The sequence below is a fragment of the Stegostoma tigrinum genome, chromosome 19 (assembly GCF_030684315.1).
Source record: "Stegostoma tigrinum isolate sSteTig4 chromosome 19, sSteTig4.hap1, whole genome shotgun sequence".
Classification (NCBI taxonomy): domain Eukaryota; kingdom Metazoa; phylum Chordata; class Chondrichthyes; order Orectolobiformes; family Stegostomatidae; genus Stegostoma; species Stegostoma tigrinum.
The window spans coordinates 57,435,705-57,456,248 of NC_081372.1; the positions used below are offsets into that span (position 1 = coordinate 57,435,705).

Sequence of the window (20,544 nt, forward strand, 5' to 3'; positions counted from 1 at the left end):
AAGAAGCCATACAACCAATCTCATTTCTAGCACTTGATCTGTTCTGGAGGTTAAGGCACCTGAGATGCATCTTCATACAACTTTTAAATGAGTGTGGGTTTCTGCCTCTAGTACCCTTTTAGACGGGGAACTCTAGACTCCCTCATGCACTGGATGAAAATCTTTTGCTCAGCAACCCTCTAATCCCTCCACCTTAAATCTATGCTTCCTGGACACCTATTCCTCTACTAAGAGAAAGAAAATTTAACCTATTCAAGCCCTTCCTTACCTTGTGAATCTCAATCAAATCTCTCCTCAGCTTTCTCTGTTCCAATAAGTATGACTCCAACCTATCAAACCTTTCCTAATTTCTGCATTTTTCCAGTCTTGTCAACAGTATGTCCTCTCTGTACCCTCTGTAGTGCAGTTACCTCCTTTCTTTTGGAGGGCCGAAGGGCCTGTTACTGAGCCATGCCTCTCTATAATGAGGGGAGAAGAATAGCACACATACTTAAGTCGCGGCCTAACTAGTGTTTCCTACAGATTCTGCAGAAGCTCCCTGCTCTTATGCTCTCTACATTAGCTAATATAGGATAGAAATCCAAATGCATCTTAATCAGCTGTCCTGCTAAAGGATTGGTGAACATTCACTCCAAGGTCCCTCACCTCCTCTATACCTCTCAGTGATCTCACAGTAATTGTGTATTCCTTTGTTTTCCTTGATCTCCCCAAATGCAGGTCACATTTCTCTGGATTGAATTCCATTCATTAGCTTTTATCACCAGTTGAACACTCCACTGATTTCTTCCCGTAGTCTACAGCTTCCTGTTCCCACCGTCAAATTCATAGCCAATTTTTGTGTTGCCTGAAAACCTCTTCACCATGACCCTTTGCAGGGAAACTGGAACTGTTAATACATACTGTACCACAAAAAGCAAGGAATCTAGTACTGATCCCTACAGTCCTCACCGGAAACAGCTTTCCAATCGCCAAAAAAACCTGTCAATCATTATGCTTTGTCTGTTTCCACCAAGCTAATTCTGTATCCAGTTTGCTACATTCCTCTGGATCTGTAGGACTTTGTCAAAAGCCTTACTAAAATCCATGCAGGTAGTGGGTGAGAGATCATTTGGAAGAATAGTAGTAAATGAACAACAACAATTCGAAAGTAACTAAAAGAGGTAACAGTCAGAAATTGTGTTTTAAGTAATGTAAGTAAAGTGAAAATTGAAAGATGTAAATTGATACTATGAAAGGTATGAAACATGTGAATAAAAATGACAGCTAAGAGTTTTTTAAGCCTTCCTTAATCAAAAGAAGGGAGTATTAAGAAACTAAATGAATGAGTGAACAATGGGGCAAGTCTGAACTTAAGGGTATGATGTGGCACCCATTACCGACCCAAGGCTCCAAGACAGTTAGGACTGGGAACTAAATCTATGAAGTCATAAGGTATACATAGGATCATAAGGAGAAATGGTAAGGGGGAGGTGTAGCCTTAATGGTTAAGGGTGGAATCACTTCAATAAGAGGAGCTAACAAAAGGTAAACAGGCTGTGAAGACTTTGATTAAAATTACAGAACAGAAAAGTATTTAGAATTGCAATGAAACTTCAGTACAGGCCTCCTGGTAGCCACGGTGAAGTAGGAGGCAAGCATGTGGCAAAGAAACAGAGTGATTTTAACAGGGAATTCTAGCTTTCAAACAAGTTAGGAGCAAACAGACTATCTAATGGCAGAAATATATTGAGTTTTCCAGTGTCCAGTTATTTTTCTAAAACCAACAAGGAGCAGGCAAAATTAGAATGGTGTTCAAAAAGAATTTGATGCAAAGAATCCTTAGAATGTGGAAGCAGGCCATTCGGCTCATCAAGCCTCTGAAGACCCACTCCATCTCTGTACCCCTGTATTTCCCATGGCTAGCCTGCACATCTCTGAATACCATGGGTAATTCAGCATGGCCAATTAATCTAACCTGCACATCTTGGACTGTGGGAGGAAACTGGAGCACCCAGAAGAAACCCACACAGACATACGGAGAATGTACAAACTCCACACAGACAGTCACCTGAGGGCGAAATTGAACCTGGGTCTCTGGCGATTTGAGGCAGCAGCACTAACCACTGAGCGACTGTGCCACCCCAATGTAGTTAATTAAAATTAAGAAAGGTATTTAGGATTGGAATGAAATTTAAAGTCCAGCCTCCAGATAACAGCTGTCAAGTAACAGACATGCATGTGGCAAAGACAGTGATTTTAACACTGAATTCTGGTTTTCAAACAGGTTAGGACCTGGCAGAATAGTTTACACCAAACAGAAACAAACACCCAGGATCAAATATAATAAAATGTGAGGCTGGATGAACACAGCAGGCCAAGCAGCATCAGAGTTCTGATGAAGGGTCGAGGCCCGAAACGTCAGCTTTTGTGCTCCTGAGATGCTGCTCGGCCTGCTGTGTTCATTCAGCCTCACATTTTATTATCTTGGAATTCTCCAGCGTCTGCAGTTCCCATTATCTCCCAGGATCAAATGGTTCATTTCGATCACAGACGTTTAAGGGAAGGAGGGGAAAACAGTGCAGGTGCCTTACCATTTCTTTAGATTGCAAAATCTGCACATGTCACTGTGCAACTTAAGAAGGCCAAAAGAGGAAGGTTATTGGAAAATCTGTTGGAAAATCACTAGAGACTATAGCTAAGGATAGGGGCTGGTTAACTCAGTTGGCTGAACAGCAAGTATGTCAATCAAAGCAGCTAGTAGGTGGGTTTGATTCCACTGCAACTGAGGTAGGCTTAGAAACTACCTGTTTACCCTGAACCTGACAGCAAAAAGCAATAATAAACCATGACCGATAAGAAACTTCTAAGCACAGGATGAAGCAGCAGTGGACAATGAGCCAAAGTCCTATTCTTAGGCAGAGCACTCAAGAATGAAATAAGTAAGGATAAACTGACTGAAACCCTTGAAAAGTTTCTGCTGGTCTGAGAGACCTAACATGGAATTGTAAAGGCTGGTCATGCATGATGAATGTGACTGAATTTTTTTGAAGAGGTTGTCTACAGTTAAATAAAACAAAGAACTACGGATGATGGAGATCGGAAACACACAAAATGCTGGAGAAATTCAGCAGGTCTGGCAGCATCTGTGGAAAGAGAACACTGTCAATGTTTTGAGTCAAAACATTAACTCTGATTTCTCTCCACAGATGCTGTTGAGTTTCTCCATCAATTTCTGCTTTTGAGCGTCCACGAATGTTAGATACATGCACTCCAGAAGGCATTTGATAAAGTCCTTCATGAGACAGTCAGCTAAAGTAACCAAAGACAAATTATTCACCTTGTTCGGAAAATTGGCTGATTGCCAGGAAACAGAGTAAGATAATAGGTGGAATATGATTAGTCAGATGTGTGTTGAGGCCTTAACTACATTCGGTAACAAATTAAATGATGGAATAGAATACATTGTGATGACAGAAAGAGCATGTGCACTGTAAGTAGAGTAACCCGAAATGAAAGGTTACAGCAAGATGTTGCTAGATTAAATGTCCGAATAAAACTGTCTGAATAAATCAATGTACACAAATATGAGATCATCGTCTTTGGAGCTAGAACATCAGAGTGGGTATTTTCCTATATAAAAAGCTACATACACTGAAAATCCATGGGGTATTGGGGATCTGGGTCCATTGTGATGACTGAAGCTGGCAGCTGTGGAGAGGTTGTTAGCCGAAGGTTCTAACATTCAGGGCACAAGACAATCCAACACTTGCTACATTTGATCTCGCCCAGTAATATGTAAGGCCTCTCTTGAAGTGCTTTTATACAGTTACCCAGGTCAGTTCAAAGGTTACTTAATATCAGTTCAGAGAGCATCAAAAAAAGTTGGCCCCAAACAGTTAAAGCACTGCAGTTAGTTCTGCAGAGTTAGGGCATTCAGAAGCCCTGGGACCCACTGGTAGTTAGTACTGTCAAAAGTGGAATGAAGAATGACACAAGTCATATTTGTGCTGAGGATAATTGGAACTCAAAAAATTAGGAGCTGTTTGGTAAAAGCTGAAATTGTGTTGGTAATGGTAGATATGTGCACACTGTCTCAGAAATCTTGAGGGACTTGGTCTAGGGAAGAGAGATTGAACCTTTGGGAGATGAACAATCATTAAGTCAGTCCAGGTTGGAACGGCGTTGAATCATTTCGGAGTCTACATCTTCAAAAGTGAAGAACTGGAAAAACTCATGAAGGTAGCAAAGTCTTAACAAGATTTGGTGACTCACAATGCCACTTTCATCTGGTTGAATTGCTGTGAAATTCATAGGACATTTCTTGACTGCATCTGCTACTTGATGTGCTCTGAAAGTTTGCCACAGTTTGTTTGTTAACACATTCGTGTTTTGTCAATTCTAGATATTAGAGTATAAGTTGTATATGTACTACAGATTACTCCATTATTCCACTTTGCTTGTACGCTATGTTTTGTTTGTTTGAAACTGTGGAATCTGGGCAGTGAATCTCTTAGTAAAATAGTATTTCAAACTTTGGCTATTTTAAACAAAAATGTCACTGGTCCCTAACCAATTTGTGACATAAACTTGGCAGTCCAGTCTGTGATTGTAACAACGTCAACCATTAAAATATCAAGAACAGATACAGAAAGTAATTAAAAAGGCTCACTGCATGCCAAACAGTCATGGCTAACAGAAGCCTTGGGACTACTGAGAGTTCAGTGCAGCTAGGAGTGTAACAAAGGAAGCTTGCAATTCAAACTAGAACGCAAAGGGGTAAAAGATAAGCTTCAGATATACAAATCCTGAGTTACGTGACATGGAATACTCTGAGCCGTTCAGATTACTACATATCAAAAACGATATATTAGATTTGGTGGGAATACTGATTGATGACTGAACTCAAAGAGTTAAATTACAAGGGAGAGATTACACAAACTGGGGTTGTAACCCTGTAAATTTAGAGGTGATATAAATGAACTTTTCATGGTGTTAAGTGGAACAGACAGGGTAAATAAAGTTTCTCCTTTTGCTAATTAGAGAAGCTAGGACAAGCGGGGACGGAACTGTTTAAAGATTAGAGCCAAATATTTCAGGAGTGAAATTAGAAAACACTTGTACACACAACCACGGTGAAAGTTTGGAATTATCTCCAGCAAATAGTGATGATGTTCAATCAAATGCAAATTTTACATTTGAGATTGAAAAATCTTGTTACCTAAAAGTATTAGAAGACATAGATAAAGGCATGGAACTAGGCTGCAAATCGGCCAAGAAATTATTGAAATACAGAACACAATTTGTACCACTTTGACCAAGCAATTAGTCACCTGCCCCAAAATTACCTTATCTTAACTCGCTGTCTTTATTCGTCTAATTATGCATCCACCACACACCTTGAAGGCACCACATAAATGCAAGCTGTTTTTGTAAATTCATTCACTAGTCAAACCTGCTCAGTGTATAAATCCTCTCACCCACCCTGTAAAAAAAAGCTCAAAAATACAATCTGTCCGGATTTCTTGACCTGACCAATGCAGCTTTCAACCTAAGATGCACTGGAATCCTAACTTTGGTAGGTTACAAAGGAAAAGAGTAAACTGCAAACAGACTCTGTAAGAGGAGGCAAACTTCATCAAATCATAAAGATCAGCACAATCTAGGTGGAAAATCTAATCTATCCACATCCATCAGGCTTGGGGACCGCTTTGCAGAACACCTCCGCTTGGTTCGCAATAAACAACTGCACCTCCCAGTCGCAAACCATTTCCACTCCCCCTCCCATTCTTTAGATGACATGTCCATCATGGGCCTCCTGCACTGCCACAATGATGCCACCCGAAGGTTGCAGGAACAGCAACTCATATTCCGCTTGGGAACCCTGCAGCCCAATGGTATCAATGTGGATTTCACAAGCTTCAAAATCTCCCCCTCCCCCACCGCATCCCAAAACCAGCCCAGTTCGTCCCCTCCCCCCACTGCACCACACAACCAGCCCAGCTCTTCCCCTCCACCCAATGCATCCCAAAACCAGTCCAACCTGTCTCTGCCTCCATAACCTGTTCTTCCTCTCACCCATCCCTTCCTCCCACCCCAAGCCGCACCTCCATCTCCTACCTACTAACCTCATCCCACGTCCTTGACTTGTCCGTCTTCCCTGGACTGACCTATCCCCTCCCTACCTCCCCACCTATACTCTCCTCTCCACCTATCTTCTTTTCTCTCCATCTTCGGTCCGCCTCCCCCTCTCTCCCTATTTATTCCAGAACCCTCACCCCATCCCCCTCTCTGATGAAGGGTCTAGGCCCGAAACGTCAGCTTTTGTGCTCCTGAGATGCTGCTGGGCCTGCTGTGTTCATCCAGCCTCACATTTTATTGTCTCACATCCATCATTCCACCTGGTTTGCTGAACTTCACATAAAATAACAACAAAACTGAGAGGTTACAGAGGAGGGGTGGAATTCACTCAAAAAATGTTCAATGCAGGGCTCTGAGTCGATTTATAGTTGATGAAGGCAAAACTGATCCAGACTGCTTAACAATTAAGAGAATATCTGCTTTATCTTGTGTTTTAAGCCAATGTTGCTATCCGTCCATTGAGACAAAGGTCTGGAGAATGTCATGGCTGTAAGGGGCTGCACACGCGCCATCCCTGAGACTATTTACTCATTGTCTTTAAGTAAAATTCTTTATCTCTGTTTACTCTTTATCTTAAAGTAAGGCTCTTCAGCTCCTGATGTACCACAACACACCTTTATTTACATCTGTACAAAGTAGGTTACCAAATATAACTCTGTAGTGTAGTGTCTAAGACCTCCCTCTTCACATGCACATTCCAGACTTGTCACTTTCTGACTAATGTCAGATTCATGTGATCAATTGCATGATCCTGGTTTATTTGAATTTCATTATACCATATTTCCCCCCAAGTTTCATTCCACCTGGCTAACATTATTCTAGGTGTTTTACGTATCTTAATGACCTGTGTCAACATTAATGTCATTATTACCTTAAACACCATTATCATCAACTCCCTGCCCACTTGCAAAAGCCCAAAGATCGAGATGATCTGGAACTTGGGCTGAACATCCCAATCTAGTCTGCTCATGTTCAACACCAGGGTGCTGTTGTACCACTCTCTACACTGACATAGTATAGGTATGGTTCTGCATAATTTGATAATCATACTTGGTCTCACCTCATTGCTCAACTAAGATCAATCTCTTCCTGCTCCTTCTAGATGTCCCTTCAGGAGTTCAGACAATATAACATCTCAGCTGATGTATCTGTCTAATGACAATTATCCCTCAACCAAACTTTCTGCCCTGGCTTTATCGTCGACAGAGCATTCACCCTGTGTTTTGAGTTGTACCATCTCTTCTGCTTTTTGCTGTTCTTTTCTCCAGTTGTTTTACCTTCTCCTGGTAATTGACAGGTAATGGTTGAGCAGTGGTTGCACTCTAAAAGTGGTGTCAGCCTATTCCTAACATCCTTTCTAGTAATAATTCTGCTGGCCAGTACCCATTATCCAATGGTGCTGCTCTGTAACTGAGTGACAGTCTAGATCCTTATGCATCAGTGATTTCACTGCCTTGACTGTTCTTTCCAGCTCTCCCTGGAGACTGAAGCCTCAACCTCTTTCTGCGGTAAAGAATTCTCAAACTTGTTGAAAACTTCACTCCATTCACCAGACTGGGATTCCAGTGAATTAGACAACATGGAATTTATGCAGATGAAAGTAACCAGATATCAAATTGGCTGACAAAGCCACAGGCTTGTAATTAGGTCAGTTTTAAGACATGTGAACTTATTGTACAACACAAGATATTATAGATGAATCAACCATCTGAAATATTTTTCCGTTGGGATGAGGAGTTATATCTAAAACAAATTCATTCCAATCTTCACAGATGCTGGTGTGTCCTTTGTTTCCTTTTTCAGGACTCCAATGAGTTTTTCTGGGTATGGGGTAAGGGAACAATCCTAGACTTTACTAGGATTGTTTGATAAAGTGGTTCAGAGAGCTTTACTTTCCACCTAACCAGCACTACACCTTCCAATGACACCTGATTTTAGCCATAAGTGCTCAAAGTATGTGATTCTTCACCCCTGATGTTCTTCATCTTGGTAAAGAAAAAACAAAATATACAAGCTTTAAAGAAGCAATAAAACATGAAAAGTATGAATTAGGCAGGGTAATGAAAAATATCATGGAATGTCTAAGAGTGAGAAAGAGAGAGCAACAAAGAGAGAGAAAAATGAGAGGTAGTTAGCTGGGACTGAGTGAGAATGAGCAACATAGAAGTGAAAGAAGGGGACCATCAGATATGGAAATGAGGGAAGGAGGAACACAGAAATGACAGAAGGGCCTGGGAGAGTTCTGTGAGTGAGAGAAAGAAATGAGAGCAGGAGTCAAATTTAAAATACAAAAGTGAGAAATATGTAAACAAGAAGAAAGTAAGAGATACAAGGGAGGACAAAATGTGGGATATAGAGTCACATTCACTACAGCATTCACATTTATAACTTTCCTGATTTTACTTACACTCCACTGGAGCTAATGAAGAATAAAATGTAAATCAAAGGGACTGACCCAAACGTGTTCTATTCCGGCCAGACAGATTAGGTTATAATCACAGCCATAGTGAGAGGCAAAAGTGAAAAATGAAGTGCACAAGATTAAGAAGCACGATAACAATAAATGTGGAATACAGAAACACAGGAGAGATTTGAGACAGAAACTGATATGAAAGAGAAAAGGCCTGAGAGAAAAACATCTAGAGAATCCTCACTTAAAGTTATGGCTAGATGAATGAAAATTGTGACTTTAAGTGAAACATCGGTTCCCACATGAATCAATGTTTCGGTCAGAATTAGGTTCCTTAGGTCATACCTCAACTGGAAAAAACAATATTCAAGTTGTATTACTGTACCCTGCTTGGGCAGCACTATACATTCCTAACTGAAATAACTTACAAAACAAAACATGCCCTAAACATAAAAGAAACACAATAAACAATACAATGCAGAACAATTTTCAAAAATCAGAAGAGCGTCCACGTCTAATACTCAATTTCCTTAATGACAATTAATATAAGTTTGAAGTTTTGGCAAAGATCTGTAGCTTGGGTTGTGGGTGAGGTTGTTGACTTGCTCACCGAGCTGGTTTGTTTTTGTTCAGACGTCTCATCACCATGCTAAATAGCATCATCAATGCTTCCAATGAAGCAATGTTATTCTACTCTGTTTGGAATTTATACTCTCCGGTCTGTTATGGTGAGTACTGTCATTTCCAGTTTTGATTTGTGTGGGTTTGCATATGGGGGTTCAATGCTATATGTTTGTTGACTGAAGTGTGGGTGGAGAACCATGCCTCCAGGAATTCCCGTGCGTGTCTATGGTTGGCTTAGGTTACTACGGTTACCTTGTCCCAGATAAACTGATGGTCTTCATTGTCTGAATGTACTGACATTAAGGAGAGTTTGTCATGCTGGTTTGCTCCAGAATACATGAATGTTAGCTAGCAGCAAAGCAGCACAAAAAACTTTCCTTAATATCGGTACATTTAGACAATGAAGGCCATCAATTTAACTGGGATAAGGTAACCATAGCCAAACATAGATGCACATGAGAATTCCTGGAGGCATGGTTCTCCACCCATACTTCAATCAACAAACATACAGTATTGGGCCCCATATACAAACCCACACGAATCAAAACCGGAAATGACACTACTCACTATAACGGACCGGACAGTATAAATTCCAAGTGGAGTAGAATAACATCACTTCATTGGAGGCTCCACTGATGATGTCACCTAGCATGGAATAAAAACAAGCCAGCTCAGCGAGCAAGTCAACAACCTCATTAACATATCTTGTTTTGTACATATGAAAGTATTAAGTCTTTTATAAAACAATACTTAGGCTTCAGCAGGAGTACTGTTAATTCTGTACATCACATTTTAGGACAGATATCATAGCTTTAGAAATAGCATGGAGAAGAGTCATGAGAATGCCAGCCTGGTGATGTAGAGACACTGAAGAAGATGGCTTTCAGAGCAAGTAGGTTCTGGAGTTGGTTGTGGTTGACAGAGGTGTTTGAAATTAGGAAGGATTTTGATTAAGTAAATAAGGAGAAACTGTTTCTGTTGACACACAGGTTTAAGGTAATTGGCAAAACAGCCAGAAGCGACATAACATGTCATATGTTCTGAAGATATTTTAAAATAAGCAGTGATTTACATCAAAGTGGAATCTACTGCTTGAAAGAGTGGAAGCACATTTTGCAGTAACTTTCAAAAAAGGGGCAATGTTGCAATTCCGTGGGGAAAGAATGGGAAGGAGGCTTGAGGTAGAGGTGGTCTTGAGAGTAGCTGATCTTAATATAGTCCCTGGGTGCTGGAATCAGTTTGTAGTGACCATAGGTAGCAAAGTATAACACTATCATCAGACCAGTAGCCTTTATTCTAACAGCCTTGCCAGATCACTGGGAAAGTGCAGCAGTTGCCTAATGTGAAAAGATTTGGGACAAATGCAGGGAAACGAGACAAGTTTAGCTTGGGAAACTTGGTCAGCACGGGCAAGCTGGACAAAATGGTCTGTTTCCACAACGTAAGAGTCTGTGATTCTGAACTGATTTAGTTTGACCAGGCTCCTTCTATTGACAGAAGTTGGTCAGTGCAGGTAGCAGCTATGTCCTCGGGTTATTTGCACCAACCAGCTTCTAACACTAGATGGAGTCCAGGACTTCCAAATGAATTCAGAATGGGAACCAGGAGAAGTGTAGTTAAAAAACAGACCCTAAGGACTTTGGTAAGAGCAGGGGCCGAACGCAAAGCCAGGCGGCAAATGCCGCTGTAGGTGGACTAAGAGGGGCTGAGAACAAGGACGGAAGCACCTATGTGAGGTCACTTGCACAGAAGTCTGTGCCAAATAATGTTAAAGTGAAACTGGCAATACAATATGGTATTATCACTACATTATTACCAAGTTAAAGTGAAACCATGTTAAGTGAGTCAACATGAAATAAGGCATTACACGAAAAACTCTGCCGAAATAATGAATATGGTACAAATCATCACAGTGAAAAGAAGAAACTTTGAAAGTTATACAATTATAGAAAAAGGCAGAGAAAATAACCCAACGGACTCCCCCTGCTTCAAAAGGAAGGTTTACTAACAGATTGATCACACAACACTATCAGCCATTAACAATATATTCATTACAAATTAGTTATTAAGTTGGACTCACCCCCTGGATCCAAAGTAACCATCAGTGTCAGGAAACGCAGAGCAGTACTGTCTGAAATAACAGTTCAGTGGTGAGGCAAAACACTCAAACGTTACGCCAAATTGTTTGTTCAGAGCTTCAAACACAGGTACTGGTAGAGCCCCCTGAAAGCCAGTGCCTTCGTGTGTCCCAACACCAAACATGGACTGAAACAAAACAAATGTGGCACTGTAAAATCCTTACACTATCAATTGTTAGCATAGCCGTACATTATTTTCTGACAATAAGCTGCAGCCATTCACAGTTTGGTAGTTTATTGCTGCTGAAGACCAAGGCAAGTTACTTACTTTCTCAGAATAGCACAGGTATTCCTGCAAGGTTGCAAGACAACAGTCTGTAAATATCAGCATACAAAACAGGCTGATTGCTAAAGTAGCACCCACTTCTCATAATTTCAATATTTTACTGGTATTTTTACTCACAATAGACAGACTCAGATTCTTCACATCAGCTGTAACTGAACAGAACTAATGCAGTTTCCAATTACAATCAGCACCATGTTCATTGCAAGGGACTATTACAATGTAAAAGCCACCACACTGCCAGGGGCTACTGCACTGCAAGTGGTTACTGCACCATGCAGTGCCCTGCAATTGTCCTGCAAAGGACTACTGTATTAAGCAGTTCTATTGTATTGCAACATATCACAGTATTTTACTGGTCTACTGCTTGGCATTTTGTTGACACTCAATTGAATGCAACCACAAGCATCAATGCTGACCACTCCTCCTCTGGCTTCTGGTCCTCACAGATGTCATTCTCCACACTCAGACCCCAACTGATGAAAACCCAAAAGCTGGCTGAAAATATCAATGCTGCGCCAGATTTACCTAGTCGATGTTAAGCAGTTCAACCCACCAGCTGCTTGCATTCCAACTCAATTCCCCTGATGGAGTAACCTTCCTGAGCCAACATTCTTTGGAGCAAGGACTGAGAAGATGGGAAGTCACTAACAAGTTCCTCGTGCAAAATCCCATCTGTCAAATGGCAAGCTTTGAAATAGCATAGTGAGAATGGTCCTTGTTAAACAGGTTCAGGACAGGTCAGGCCCCTGTGCAGCTTCAGTGCAAATCCCTTATAACCTTGTGGACAGACATGAGCAATGCCATACATCACTGAGGAGTGTCTCCTCATGTCTAAGAGGTGAACTAATCAATTCGAAATCAACAAATGAGAAGGCAGTTCTTGGCCCTGAGGATCTGCATTTCCTGAATAAATTCTTAAAACTCCATAGCAAATAACCACTGCATGACCAGGAACTATTGATCTGTAAGGACTGTTGCACTGTAAGATACTATCCCATTGCAGCAGATCTTCAGGCATAGCAGGATTAGATCCAACTCCAGGACTTATCGGGCAAAGAAGGTGCATTCATAATACAGACCTACATTCCATGAAAGTACAAAAGAAAGGGCTGGTGGCCATTTTAGCTGTGATAGCAAATCCTGTGACTTACATAAATCAGCTAACTTCTGTGAGGTAAATGGTGGCCCACTGTCTTAAAACTAATAGGACTAAAGGCTGACAAGTCCTCAAGGGCTAAAGGTGTGCATTCTAATATTGTAAATGTAGCGGATGCATTGGTTGCACTCTTCTAAAATGTTCCAGGTTGTGGAAAAGGCCGAGTGAATCTAAAAAATTGCAAATGCAGCAACTCTTTTCAAGAAAGGAGAAAGGACGCATAGGAACAGGAGTAGGCCATTCAGCCCCTCAAACTGTTCCAACATTCAATGAGATCACGGCTGACCTGTGGCCATATACCTGTCTTTGGCTCACATCCCTTAACACCTTTAAAGCAGAAAAATACAGGCCTGTAAGACTAGCTTCTGTCATTGAAAAAGTATTGGAATCTAAAATGAAAGAGGTAGGAGAAGATCACTTAGCATAGCATAACATACTTAGGCAGGTTCAACATGGTTTTGTGAAAGGGAAGTTGTGTCTAACAAATATATTAGAGTTCTCTGAGGATGGAACAGGCAGGATGGATGAATAAAACCAGCATATACTTAAAATATTTGGATTTCCAAAATGCATTCAATAAAATGCCTCATAAATGTAACTGCAAAAGATAAGAGATCATGCTATTGCAAGTGATATATTATATTGGAAAGAAGACTGTAAGTAACAGGAAACAGAGTCAGAATAAATGGGTCATTTTCAGGTCAGAGTACTGTAACTAAGTGCGACTATCACAGGGATCAGCACTGAGACTTCACTACTTATATTGTATGTCAATAAGACTGACCATATTGTAGCCAATTTATTGACAATATAGGGATGAATAGCAAAGCAAGTCATAAGGGGGAGACAAAATCTACAAAGGAATACTGACAGGCATTTGCTTGATAATACAGAACATGAACATTACTGAAAAGAGAGACATATTGCCAAAGCTATTTGTCTCACAGTCATCATGACAAATGAAAGAATGACAAATTTCAAACCATAAAATATTCCTATTTCTTTTCGCACAAGCAAAAATACATTTTGCAGTAATATTTTACGTTGTCCTTTAAATAGTGTTGAGAATATCAGTCTTTATTTATCTTACTTTTTTTAGAAAAAGAACAGGAAGATTTTAGGCATTCTTGGACTTAATTCTATTTCATCATGTGATTTGTTGGAAATGATGCCAACAGTTCAATGAAGGTTAGGTGCACTGGAAATCAAGTGACATTGGAGAAATTGCCAAGTAAAACTTTCAAGGAGATAAGAGGTACGGTTTATTGCCTTACTTACTGAGAAAACCTAGCTTTCAAGAGAACATCAAGCCTATGTTAATGGTTGCTTCATCACCCTCTCTGGATTTATCTGTTCTACAGACCCAGAAGTCACAGTAAAGAAGACGCTCAAGAAGCTAAATGCCTGTCTCCTGAAATCCTGTTCTCAGTCATACTTTCCAGGAACCTGATAAATTACCAAATAACAGTATTCCTGTCAGCTGGTAAAACCTGAAAAGTTAGATTGTGACTAATTCGCAAGGTCTCAAATCCAAGTTGGAAAGAATCAGAAGTGGATATCTATCATTAGCCTGTGAGAAATTCAGCTTCATCAACCGGAAAAAGTGGTTGTGGGAGGTATCACATACTATTCTTTGTTACCAGACTCTTGTCACATAGTGGTTGTTTTTTCCAACCTGCCTTTTTAAAAAAGAAAACCATTATCTCTTGCAGCATTATGAGAATGTATCTGTATGGAGGATTAAGGGGCTATAATCTTAATTATGGATCATAACTTAGATGTTAATCAGTAGTTGTCATCTACTTTAAGAACAAGTTTTGTTTACAATAACCAGATTATTTTGAGTTAATTGAAGTAGCCCGGTGGATGCTTATTTTGGATACAACAGAGAAGTGGATGGCCATTTTGGCAACTGAATCATATTAATGGTGCAAATGATGTCACAGTAGGGGTCTTTATTATAAGCATATTCCTTTGCTCTCTCAAAAAATTGGCTGTTCAATTATTGAAGGTATTGCTCCTGAAGGTTTATTTCTGATCATTTTCTTTTTCAGCGTGGATACCCCTAATCCCAGAAATATCTTTCACAGTCAGGCACTCTCCTTGAAGATACTTCCTCTAACATAGCCTAGGTGAAGCTTCCGGCCTCAGTTTGATATTCAAATTCCTTGAATTTGATAGCTTATATCCAAGCGTGTCTGCTTTTTCTTATTTGTTCATAGGATGTGGACCTCACTGACTAGACCACCATTTATTGCCAATCCCTAATTGTCCAGGGTCAACCACATCACTGTTGGTCTGGAATCACACGTACCATTTGACTACATTTTAACTGAATTCCAAATTCACCATCTGACATGGTGGGATTCAAACCCACATCTCTAGAAAATTAGCCCGAGGTCTGGATTGCTAGTCTATCGACATTTCCACTACACCACCACCATCCATCTGGGGTGAACCATAACGTCTTGCTGTCCATTGCTGCTGTCCCAGATCATGCAGATTAATCTTGTCTCTGTGAGATTTCAGATATATTTTGGATCCTTCCCTCTCAAAACCCATTCCTGTAGCAAGGCAAATCACATTGGCATTATCTCCAAGTAGAAATGCTGATTAGCTATTCCTGAGACTCCAACTCTCATACACCAGAAGTAAATAGTTTAAAACATAACAATCAACAATCCAACATTCTCAACACTTTTTCTGGGACTTTGAAGACTCTCACTCTATCAGTATTAGCACAAAGCTTGCTGCCATTGTCTCCAAGAAGAAACAGCTTTAATCTCAAACATCTTTGCTGTCCAACAGACATCTGTAGAGGTCTAGTAATCCTCTTCATTTTACCTTAAATTAAAGTCCTCCCTCTTGCTAGACTCTGTGTTCTACAACATTTTTAGGATATTATTTGTGTCCTCCTTTGTGAAGACAAAAGCAAAATATACATTTAATTGTTCAACCATCTCTTTTTCCAATTGTAACTTACCCTGTTTCTGAATGTAAGGGACCTACATTTGTCTTCACCAATCCTTTTATCTTCATATACCTGTATAAACTTGTACAGTCAGTTTTTATGTTTCCTGTAAGCTTACGCTCATATTCTATTTTAATTTTCTGAATTCTAAACTGTTCCCACTCGTCAGGTCTATTGGTTTTTTTCAGACCAATTTGTATGCCTCTTCCTTGGCTCTAATATTATCTCTAATTTCCCTTGCAAACCATGGTTTGGCCATCTTTCCAATTTTACTTTTGTACCAGACAGAAATGAACAATTGTTGCAGTTCACCCAGGTGTCGTTGAGTGTTTGCCATTGCCTGTCCTCCATCGTCCCTTTAAGTAACATCCCCCAATGTATAATACTCAACTCACGCCTCATACCAACGTAACTGTCTCTATTTAGATTCAGGATCCTAATCTCAGAGTCAACTAGATCACTCTGCAGCTTGATGAGAAATTGTTTCACATTATGGCCGCCAAGGGGCCTCAGACAGCTAGACTGCCAATTATTCGTTTTGCATTACACAATACCCAGTCTGGGATGGTCTGTTTCCTAGTTGGTTCCTCAACATACTGATCCAGAAAACTATTCCACTTGAGGAATTCCTCCTCTGTGGAATTACTATAGATTTGATTTGCCCGAAATATATACACATTAACGTCATCTATAATTACATAAGTTCCTTTATTGCATGAGTCTCTAATACCCTGTTTAATGTCATTTCCAACATCACCTGTATAGTTCTGGGGGCAAAATCTATACACAGCACTCACTAATTTTTTTTGCCCCTTGGTGTTTCCCAGCTCTATCCATACAAAACTCACATCATTGGAGTTAATATGTTTCCACACTAATGTGTTAATTTCCTATTCAACCAGCAGTGTAACTCCATTACCTTTTCCTTTCTGTCTGTCCTTCCTAAACACTTTAATATCACTGGATATTCAGTTCCCATCCCTCGTCAGCCCGCTGCCATGGCTCTGTAATCCTGACTATATCATACCTGTTTTAATTTATTTGCACAATTAATTCATCCATTTATTGGGGTGTTCTGCACATTAAGGCTCAAAGCATTAAGGCTTGTCTTTTTAACATCACATGCTACATTTCCATTATTTTTGTTTGATCCTGGCTCTTGATTTCTCTGCCAATCACTTTTTTAATTCTCCTTCTATCTTTTGTTCTTGTGCTCAATTTTTTTTCTTTTGACTCCTTGTATAGGTTTCCATTCCCCTACTACTTTAGTTTAAACCTTCCCCAACCACTCTAGCTAATACTCATGCTAGGACATCAGTCCTGGTCATGCCCAGATGTAAGGCATCCAGTTTTCCTGGTCCCACCTCTTCAAGAACTGGTTCCAATGCCCGAGGAATCTGAAACCCTGCCCCCTTGCACCATCTGTTCAACCATACATTCATCCAATATATCCTGCTACTTCTACTTGACTAGCACTTGGCATGGTCATCATCCTGAGATCATTATTTTTGTCCTCCTACTTCTCAACTTACCTCCTAAATTCCTATACTCTGCTTTTTGAAACTCGTGCCTCTTTTATTCTATGTTACACCAATGTGTACTGAAGCCACCGGCTGTTCACCCTCTCCCACAAGAATGTCGTGTTACCACTCTGAGATATTCCTGACCCTTGCACAAGGGAGACAATAGCCATCCTGCAGTCTTATCTGAGGCAACAAACATGCCTGATTATTTAGCTCTGAACAGCATGGTGGCTGAAATTACCTTTCAATAGTGTTTTGTCTCATTGAGCCCTCATGCTGAGGGCAGGTAGGCTTTACATTTTGTCAAGACAGGCACTGCAACAAGCAGCCACAGCAACCGTCTGTAGCATTTCTGCACAAAAGTTAAAATTGGGAGCTTGCAGGAGAATCAATCCAATCAGGATAGATCATTACTCAATAACTGTATCAATAATAAAAAAAACTCAACCACATGGTCATACAACCTTGATCTAAATCCACTAAGACAACTCCCCATGAATTCTAGAACTTCAGAGAATACTTGAACTCTAGTTGACAGTCCATAAGTATTAATTCAAACCCGGTGCAGGGAGCAGATAACAGGAGGAATTAAGCTAAGGAAACGTTCCTGAAGATGGCTTAAATTTTTGAAAGCAGTGCCTAGAGGATAATGGGTATAACATGCTTTTATGTGGACCTCAAACTATTGTCAGAGTAAACACTCCTCAGTGTACTGAAACAGGTTGCAGCTTACCTGGTACCTCCTGAGTAAGCACCAGACTCTTGTCAGGAACTTATCAAATCGCACATCATCAATACAACTGTACTTATAGAGCTGTTCCTAAAAGAAAATGACAGGAAAAAATAGTTTTAATTACCAAATAACTTTTCAATAGATTTCATCCAACTCATTTGGTCAGAGATTTGGTACAAGTGAACTACTGGAATGGGAATTCGCACAAAGCAGCCACACGTTCACTGCATTAGAGGGCAGCACGACTTGGAGATTGGAGTCGATGATAGCATTATCAGTTGCCTGCTTCACAGTGCAGCTCTGCTAATTCTGTCCAGAAGTGTCCAATTACTTATTCTTCCAACATGTTTTTCAGTCAATTTTGTTCTGTGCTGCGGTCTCATCCTCAACAGAAATTAGGTCAAGGGTGCTTGCATATATCCGATTAGATTAGATTCCCCACAGTGTGGAAACAGGCCCTTTGGCCCAACAAGTCCACACTGCCCCTTGAAGCATCCCACCCAGACACATCCTCCTATAACCCACACACCCCTGAACACTGCGGGCAATTTAGCATGGCCGATTCACCTAGCCTGCACACCTTTGGACTGTGGGGGAAACCGGAGCACCCGGAGGAAACCCATGCAGACACAGGGAGAATGTGCAAACTCCGCACAGACAGTCACCCGAGGCTGGAATCGAACCTGGGACCATGGTGCTGTGAGGCTGCAGTGCTAACCACTGAGCCACCGTGCCGCCCTCTCTTCGAACGAGTTCACTTTGTTAGCTGGGTTTAGAAATACACCCAAGCCTCCAAAAGGGAATGAACAGTTTACAAGCTATGGGTGAGAGTGACTAATTCAATGGACGTATTACTCCATCATCAAAAAGATGAGCATTCCACATGGTTTGAGTTTGCAAACAGGTCTGAAGTGCCTTGTAAGAAATATATTTTAACTAGCCAGCTCCCAGATGAGTAAGGAGATGTTTATTCTGTGTTTTGGCTCATGTCTATCTCAAGATAGGACCGTTGGATAATTTGCCCCTGCCAAACTGAAATAGTATTTTATGAATATTGTGCATCATCACTTAGGGATCTTCTGAGAGATAACATCAATAAAAACATACAAAGAAAGAGTGCTGATATCCAGTGGTAAACAAATTCTTCAGATAAACTTAAATGCAAAAAATTAATTCCTCTAAAGGGAATTCCTTGTTTTCATTGCCCCATAGTTCTTTTGAAGATAAGCACTAGCATTATGTATCTATGTTGCTTTGTATTACTAAAATCTGCAAGCACTGGCCTTGTTTCTATGGTCTGCCATTATTACAACTGGGTGAGTCTGGTTGCTGGATTCTGGGATTTAGGAGATGTCTGACTCCCAAGTTTCTTGATGCTGGCTTCTCACTCTCACCTCTCAGTATTGAGGTTGAATTTTATGTGGCCCAACTAGGTGTGTTTTCAGCTGGGGAAACATGTAAAGTATTGCAGATGCCCAGCCCGCCATCTTCCCATCCACCCCTGAGCATGCCCTCCTAATACATAGGGTGGGTGCTAGTGAAATCAGCTGCCCACCCACCATGTTTAAATAAATAACAGGGTCGATTGAGCTTCTTGACCCCAATATTGCCCTGTCATGCCAATCAATAACTGGCTTGGGAAGGAATGAGCAGTCCTGTTCTTGGAAAGTTTTTAAAACTGGAGGACGAAAATGGGTGACAGAGTACCACTTTTGCATTGCACACTCGGACATCCTCCAGAAGATAGTATGCCTCTTGCTTGGACATTAAACCCCTCTTCCCAAGATAACCAAAACCACCCTGTGAACATTCCTGCGATCAGGATTTGGTAGGCCTTCTTCTTGGCACTAGATGCAGTCCCAGCAGCATCCACTAACTATCTCTGGCACAGTCAAAACTGCCGGAGGTGCCAGTCAATCAAACTGACTGACAACCCATTCTCTGGCAGCATGATGGCTCCGTCATTAGCACTGTTGCTTCACAGGGACTCGGGTTTGATTCCAGCCTTGGGTGACTGTTTGGTTGAGTTTGCACATTCTCTCTGTGTCTGAGGTTTCCTCTGGGTGCTCCAGTTTCCTTTCACAGTGCAAAAATGCGCAAGTTAGATAGATTGGCCATGCTAAATTGCCCACAGTGTTCAGGGATGTGCAGGCTACTTGGTTAGCTATGGGAAATGTTGGGTTACAGGGGCAGGGGGATGGGACGCTCTTCGGAGCGTTAATACAGACTCAATAGGCCAAATGGCCTCTTTCTACACTGTAGGGATTCTACAATTAACTCCAGTTGGTGGCACTTCCTCCCACTACGGGATGGTTATGGATTTCAAGTCTCCTGGTTTTGGTTTTGGACTCTCTATTCTGTAGTGAAATCTATTTCTTGTAAATCCAGTGTGCCAGAGAAGATGGCATTCTGGATGAAATACAACAATAATGCAATATGGGCAGGGCTAATTTCATGAGTCTCAGTTGGCCATTCAGGACAGTTCAGGGTCAATGACAAACAATTCCAGGTCGCAGTTAGATGGAGAAAGAGGCAGAGATGGGCACTTTATATTAGAGTGCTGATTTTTAGCTGTTCTTCAGGGAA

General features: G+C 40.9%; 1 protein-coding gene across 3 annotated transcripts in view; it reads right to left on the minus strand.

Annotated features, from left to right (window-relative positions):
- The window catches only part of pcif1 (phosphorylated CTD interacting factor 1), a 153,970-nt gene that overhangs the window by 29,480 nt on the left and 103,946 nt on the right, over positions 1-20,544 (minus strand). For all 3 annotated transcript variants that reach the window (XM_048549792.2, XM_048549793.2, XM_048549794.2), the window contains 2 exons: positions 17,959-18,045; positions 11,232-11,416 (listed from right to left, as the gene is read on the minus strand). In XM_048549792.2, coding sequence (XP_048405749.1) covers positions 11,232-11,416; positions 17,959-18,045 — 272 coding nt within the window. The remainder of the gene's footprint in view (positions 1-11,231; positions 11,417-17,958; positions 18,046-20,544) is intronic.